General features: G+C 41.5%; 1 protein-coding gene across 1 annotated transcript in view; it reads left to right on the top strand.

Moving 5' to 3' along the window:
* Positions 1 to 2,735: 2,735 nt before the first annotated feature.
* Positions 2,736 to 7,792, top strand: part of LOC104968045 (pleckstrin homology-like domain family B member 2) — a gene marked incomplete at both ends in the record, with an annotated part of 17,489 nt that continues 12,432 nt past the window's right edge. The window contains 4 exons of the mRNA XM_010797598.1: positions 2,736 to 3,047; positions 4,139 to 4,276; positions 5,160 to 5,297; positions 7,625 to 7,753. Coding sequence (XP_010795900.1) covers positions 2,736 to 3,047; positions 4,139 to 4,276; positions 5,160 to 5,297; positions 7,625 to 7,753 — 717 coding nt within the window. The remainder of the gene's footprint in view (positions 3,048 to 4,138; positions 4,277 to 5,159; positions 5,298 to 7,624; positions 7,754 to 7,792) is intronic.

Below are 7,792 nucleotides of genomic sequence, written 5' to 3'. Positions count from 1 at the left end.
GAGCTGTAACATAGTTTTGTTCTATATTCTCAGATCCAAGTGAAGTTTTGATTACAGAATTCTTTTGTAATTTAGGATGTTCAGTGCCTCTGGAAAACAACCTCTGATCTTAAAAATGTGTCTGGCATTTAAAAGTCCCGCTTGAGAACCACAGAAAATATGGGATTCACGCAAAACTGTCAACATGCAGCTGATAAGGAGCATGAATGGAGCACAGGTTGCATGTATGATTCTGTGTCAAGTTGATTTTATGTTGAGGCCATAACACATTTAATGGTTTCAAATCTGTCTGTGATCCTGCTACTCATGCATCATACAGGTTTGGTAGCCTGAAGGCTGTCTGGCAAGGAAACGAGACAATGATAGAGCCGGCTTTCAATCACCTTTCTCACGGGGCGTCAGAACGCTGAGTGGTCTAATCTGTATGTTCAAGCAGATGTTGAGTGGGCGGACTCATGAGTAGTTGTAGACCTGCCAGTAGATGTTTGAAGTTTGACTCTTTTCTGTTGAAAATGTACAGCACTGTTACACAGCCCAAAGGGGTCTTTTACTCCCACCCACTCAGTTAGAAGCTAACAGATTACAGGTTGCAGCTAATGGTGGGGCTGTAGCTCCTCATCATGCAGATGCTCCCACAGTGGGAGGCTGTGCTCCTGCAGTCTGGGGGAGAAGATACACCAGGGCATTTATTTAGCTGCCAAGTGTTCCTACGCGACAGGAAACAGATTGGGCCGGAACTGGAGCTCAAGAGCATCAAGTAGAACAGTGCTTCCTCTGCTCCAAACCCCTTTAAAACAAGCGAAAAAGCTACATTATATTTTTGTGCAAATGTTATCATACTCACTCTGCAACACAATTCATAGACTTATTTGACATAAGGTCAAACCGTAACTCTATATTTGTTTTGTTTTTTATTAGAAATGTCTAACATTCTTTATTAAAACATCTAGACTAAATACATTTTGAAAGAGGAAATAGCACTTTTTTAAATGCAGCTCAGAAGAAATTAAACCAACTGTTGCTCAGCGATAGCTTTTAAGCTAGCATCCAAAGTTAGCTAACTTTAGATAAATAATTCTATATTTTATGAGTTACTTAATTTATTTAATTGTATTACTACTGTTTGCCACGTGTGGTTATGGTGACCAAAAAACCAACGTCAACATTCATGACATCTTATGTTTTGTGCTAGAAGTTATACAAAGAATACAACTCCATTGGTATAGTTTCACAACTTTAATATAAAAGGAGCAAGGATGTTTTCAAAATTGGCTTCCATCCATATACAGTTCCAAAAAGTGGACATCTAAAGTCTTAACGCATGATCCACACACTAGCTCTTAATTTAATATTAAATAAGTCTTCCTCAATATACGGGTGAAAAACCCAATCATTCAAGCAAGACATTGCCATTCCATTAAAAGCTCTGCTAAAAGCTAAAACATTTCTATATTTGTCCAACATACAGTAGTAGATGTTTCACGACAAAACCGACAAGCCAACTTACTTACTCTTTAAAACAGAGCAACCTTTAACATCATTCATGCACATTTAAACAGTCTCTTGCACACAGTAGCATTTACTTTAGTGTTGATACCAGTCTTCTTGTTTACTTTCTTTTTAAAATATTCCTTTTATTTCAATATATAGTCTGAGCACGGATAACAGGTGCTAGTCATTATTATTTTTGCCACTAAACATATAGCCATCATGTTCCTTAAGGCTCACAGTGCTGTGCAGACATGAGAGACGCTGAGTCTGCAGCACAGGGCTACAGCAGCAGGCAGACAGCAGCTGACATTAAAGAGTCTGGCCTGTTGGCCCTCCATAGGTGGGCTGACCCCTCATAGTGACAGCTGGACAACCAGACACATATCTGACTCCCGTGCAGCATTCGGGGGGAGTCCTGTGGGCGGCTGTGTTGTTTCAGGGGGGAGAGAAGTCCTGACAAACTTCATGTCTGCTCTAAGAGACTTAATGGCATATTTTGATCCTGCTAAATCCCTGGTTTTGTTTCATACTGACAGTATTGTGTTTCCAGAGTTACAAATAAAAGTAACTTATAAAAGTGTTTCACCTCCAGGAACCTTTCCTCCCACCTGTTTCACAGATCAGTGTTTTCTGTTGGAATGCAGCAAATATAATGTAGAATGTATTACAAACAAAACATTTTTCTTTTGGCATAAAGCCTGCTATCTCCTCCCCTGTCCAGCTGTCATCAGCAGCTCCGCCCCGCCACCCTGCACACACACACACATGAAATGAAAAAGAAGGGACATATTCCGACCACAGCTTGATGTGATCTAATGTTCCGTAGGCTTACATTATTATCAGTGTGTTATGATACAAACTAATATAGCTCCTTTTTTTATTAAAGAAATTAGTCATATATCAGCTCCCCATTGATATGTTTCGATCAATAGCCAATCACGTGCAATGTGTTTGAGCGCTAGCATATAGAAGCGCAAGTGTTACATAGTGATGTCACTGTGTTGTGGAAGTAAACAAGGAACTCCCATGGAAGCGTTTCAGGAACTTTGGGATTTTTTCCTTTCAGACCATTTTCATGCACAACAACATACTTAGCACACTACAGGAAAGGGAAAAGCCCAAAAGCATAATAGGGCCTCTGTAAAGTATGTGATGATGTGTCTTCTGAACCAATCTGTTGCTAAGGTTTAAGAAAACCCTTAACTGAAGTCCCTGTTTAATCGAGTATATACTTTTTGTCACAGGAGAGACAGCGACTGGAGACCATCCTGAACCTCTGCGCGGAGTACAACAAAGGAGACGGCAGCGAGCTGGAGCCGCTGGGCTCGGGGAGGACGGGTTTCCCCGGGGCGCTGATGGACGGCTCGGGGCGGATGCTGTCCCAGGAGAACATCCTGGGAGGAACGCCGTCCCAGGCCACGCTGCGTCTGCTGCAGAGGCAGAGGGAGAGCGACGAGGAGAACCTGAAGGAGGAGTGCAGCAGCACGGAGAGCACGCATCAGGAGGTGAGGACGTCTCCTGCTCTCAGCGCAGCTCTGCACAATGGGGACAGACAGGTCAGAGGGGACGCTACTCCATAAGACGCTCTCTGCATGCCACTATGGAACCAGCATGTGCTAATAATGAACATGGCTTTGCTTCATCAGTGGTTCTTAAAGTGAAAGCTTCAAAAGGAATGTGTGCATAAGTCCTTTATGCCAATGCATTTGCATATCTGTTATCAGGTTTGATCAGAATACCTTTTTTATCGTGGGGGGAAATCGATTTTGTGACTGCTCAATTTTAGATTAAATAATTGTTTTTAAATATCTATACAAAAAAAGTTAGTTTAGAATTTCAAATAAAAAACATTAAATAAAATATATTATATTTATAGAAACATAAGAAAAGTAAAATGTCCAATAAAATATAAAATAAAATATTTATTTAAAATTAAGGAGTTAAAGTAAAAATGCTCCTTCGTATATTTTTGTTGTTTTATAAACGTGTAGCTAAACGGTGAACAGTTAGTTATTTATGCAGCTTTCTAAAAATAATCCATCAAAATTCAGGAAATCATAGTTGTCTTATTGTAAAGCACGTAGAAGAGCCTTTATCATTAACGCCTTGATTGTCACGCTATTCTCATTATGTGTACAAACAATATCAGTCAATAATTCAAAGCTATTTGTTTATTGTCTTTACATAATCGTTGGCTAAAAAAATAAAGGGACTGATTCAACTAATTATTCATCAAATGATTGCTGTAGTGTAAATGTTAGAAGAATACAAAAGCGACACACCACTAAACTCAACTACTTATTCCATTTTGTATTCCTATTTATTGGCTTTTTAGACTGTTTGTGGAGGTCTTACAGACGTTTTAAGTAATTAAAAGCCTTTCATTATAGTGGCTCCTGCATGAACCTATCTATCGCTTCATGTCTTTTTTCTCTCTTGCTGTTGTTGTTATATAAGGGCTTTAGTGAATGCCATCTTTATTTGGCATTGCACTTTGCTGTAATGTGCCATTATCTGGTTTGAATTGGTTATAACTTGTAAATTCTTCTACCAAACTTCTACCCACTGAAACCGCCCATCTCTCTCTCCCTTCCTCTAACAGCTTGCCTTCATTTCTCTAAAGCCTGCTCTGTTTCTGTCCCTGCAGCACGAGGACTCATTGGGTTCGGGCCGTCTGGAGCTCGGTTACCTGGAAGACGAGCGCGTTCGCGTTCTCGCTCGGATCGATGAGCTGAAAAGCCGGTTTACGGAGCTGGAGCAGCAACTCCAGGAGTCCACACAAGAGGTACTACAGCTGACGGAAACATATTGTTGTTTACCTCCGTGTGAACACAGGCTGGACTCAAGTAAAACACCTACATTGTTATCAACCTAAAACTTGTGTTCTCCACAGCATCATTATACTGTGCCTCAGTTACTCTGTGGGGGCCTAAAACCTAAAGCTCAGGCTGATTCCATATTTGGTGGCTATATTTATTTTACAGATAAAGATTTGACACAATCGGGCCACCGTATAGATCAGTTGTTAGATTTGGCTGCCCATATACAGGGGCTCGGTGTGCGAGTACCCGGGTTCAAATCATGCCTTGGACCATTTCACTGCGAGTGCTCCCTGATGTCTAACCAGGCCACTTCACTAAAGGCACTGGCACTCCGAAGACCTCTTACAAAAAAAAATAAGATTGAACACAATTTATAACAAGCTTTGGAAATCCAAGACATTGTTAAGAGTAAACTAGTGGTTACCATCCCTTTTATGGGTATTGGGATGTCCAATTTCAGATGCCTTTTAAGTTTGGTGGAGTTAGTAAACAACTCCACCAAATAGAGATTACTTTTCCTTTAAACTTCTCACATGGTTTAATTGTGATAAATGTTCAAATGATCCAATACTTTGCCAAAATCCAAAATAGGAAAACAGATTTGTGTATCAGACCTTTTTATATAAAGTAGTTTGTAATAGCTCCACCTCCATCAGCTAAAAAAAGGACATGCTGCTCTCACATTTATTCTTTGTTATTATCAATCGGGTGATATCATAATATTTTAGTCAGAAGGAACAGAACTGTACTTTAATACTTAGACAACATTTAGCTTCTAATACTTATGTACACACCGCTCACCGGTAACACTGAGTGACGGAGGTTGTGTGCCCCCCCCCCCTCCAGGCGGAGATGGAGCGGGCCCTGCTGCAGGGCGAGAGGCAGGCGGAGCTGGACCAGATGGAGGCTGAAACTGACATCATCACCCAGCTTCAGCACAAGCTGGACGAGCTGGAGAGCGCCATCCGGAGGGAGAAGGACAAGGTACGGAGAGCAGTGGATACACACAGCTCACATTTTAAATGCTGGATTTGAATCCGTGAATTACATTTCAAGTCTACTGGATTCAAATATCTGCAGAGGTACATTCTTGGAAACCAGAAAACACACGTATACACTCTCTGCCTGTGCTCCTACAGTCTCCTAAACCTCTCTGAACTCTGATGGTTTGTCACTTTTGGTGTTTTGGTGTCCTACACAAGTCAGAATTCCTGTCTGGGTCGATCTATTCAATTCTTCACCTCAGGAATGCTTGGTACAGTCAACTCCAGCCATATAAAGGGCTGAAAAAAAGGATTGGATTGACCTTTTGGGGAATTGTTTTGCATGTTTTTTCTCCCTAGAAGTTTGCTCTCAGGTCAAATTCCATCTTTGTTCTCCTTAGCTGGACTCTGCTAACTAACTGACCTCCAATAACCCCTAATCCTTTCTCTGCTTCTTCATCACTCACAGTTACTCTCACACACTGTGCTCACCTGTTTCCTCCCCGTCTGCATGACAGACCCTGTTGGTCAGGAAAGCTGCCCTTTAAAGGCTGTTTGGGCTCTGTAGTGCACGGGTCCTGAAAGACACTTTTTAGTAAAGTGTTCCAATAGTGGACAGATGAAACTGTCTACTAGCATGTTCTCTTTAGTGGTTTAAGGGGGGTTCTTCTTCTTTTTACATACAACTCACCACATTTGAACTCAAGCAAGATAGAAATCTGAAATGGTGTGTTTCTAGATTGTGTTATTGTACGATAGGGTAGGTTGACATTTGTTTATACATCTAAGATGACAAGATATATATTCTGTGGGAAATGTTAAACTACATTTGACATAAAAACGTTGGGGAAAAACGGCTTAGACCTGCTGAAAGCTTCACCTGAGTTTACCCTCATATCTGAAGACGTAAGAAAACTCTTGTCAGTCCTGGTAGTCCTTTTTGCTTTACATATCAATATGAAGCTCATATCCCAGAGCACAAAACTGAAATCTATGGAAGCCATGAGATGCAAACTGAGAAAAAAAACTAAAATGTGACTGAGTCTAAACCAGAGTTCGCATTAACCGAATATTTTCCGTCTATGATTTTTTTTTAACAATGACGGAAAAATCTGAAAGCTTTCCGTAATTTTGACAAATTAGAACAAACTCAGAAGAGCGCCAAAGTTTCCCCGCAGCGGGGCTCCGGTGTTATGCCGTGTTATGCATGCCCGCCCAAAAGGAAATTATACCGTTTCCAAACCTAACTTTGCCGAACAAATCATTGAAATGTCTGTGAGCATTTGCCCCCCTCGGCAGAGTTGTGTACAGGCCGACCGGTAATAATGGATTTTGACGGAAATGTTACGATCCTGTCCGTCAAAACCTACTGTAACTCCAGCTTCTATGAGTATAGGCGTAGCCCTCTAAGTTCTGGGCCCCACTGGCTCCACGAATAGCTGAAGAAAAGCTGTTTGTGTGTGAGCAGATTGTCGGGCCTGAATCCGAAGGTGGGGCCCACCTCGCAGGTGGTACCTAGCAGGTGGGCGTGGACTACAAGGGTTTTCAGTGCTTCGTGGGTGCGCAGGGGATTACCCAATAGCGATAGCCTTAGAGGGCTACGCCTATACTCATAGAAGCTGGAGTTACAGTAGGTAACTTCAGTTTGCACTTTAGTCTGTTGTGGCCAACACGAGTAATATATATGACCTGACGAAAAATGGTAAATTAAAAATTATCCTTATTTTCAGCTGTCATAAAGTGTTTGGATCAGACTTAAAAAGTGGTTCATCAGAACTTTTTTTCTCAGAGCCTCCATAGAATTAGCACCAAAGAGACATGTTTCAGTTTTAACTGCTTAGACAGACTAACGACTGTCAGACATTGCATCGTTTGTCACGTAATTTTAAAAATGTTTTGCGGCCAAGTAAATTATAGACCAACTTTTTTTTCAACCTAATTGAGTTATAATTGTTAGAAAATATATATAGTATGTTCTTTACGGGCATGTAGAGCCTTTACATGTCACTGTGACAGGGGACATTTTAAGAAAGAAAAGCACTATAAAATGTTATTGGAATTGTATATGAACACTTAGGAGAGTTGGAATGATATGTTCTGGGTATTTGAAAACCACATACAATTTGTGGATCCCAGACTGCTTACATCCTGACAAATCAGCACCTACTTCCTTTCCCCTGCCAAGCCCTTAAAATATGTCCCGACATGTCTGTTTGCTAACACCCTACAGCTTTTTATTTGCATGGCGTGATTTTTGAGCAGTGTGTCTCTCTTTCTCTCCCCCCTGTCCATCCATCCTGTGTGTGGGTGTGTGTTGTGTCTTTCTAGGAGAGGGCTAATGTTGAGGCCGAGCGCCGGGCCCTGCAGAGCCTCCAGGAGGGCTACGCTGAGTTGGAGAACCAGCTTCATAACTGTCCCGAGTCCCTGAGGGAACAGTTGCAGGAACAGCTCAAAAGGGTGGGTCACCAGTACAACAGAAGCACCTAGACCCCCCCC

This window comes from Notothenia coriiceps, unplaced genomic scaffold, assembly GCF_000735185.1.
Source record: "Notothenia coriiceps isolate Sejong01 unplaced genomic scaffold, NC01 NC01_scaffold00002533, whole genome shotgun sequence".
Lineage (NCBI taxonomy): Eukaryota > Metazoa > Chordata > Actinopteri > Perciformes > Nototheniidae > Notothenia > Notothenia coriiceps.
The sequence above is the reverse complement of the archived record's forward strand: the minus strand, read 5'-3'. Positions and strand labels throughout refer to the sequence as shown.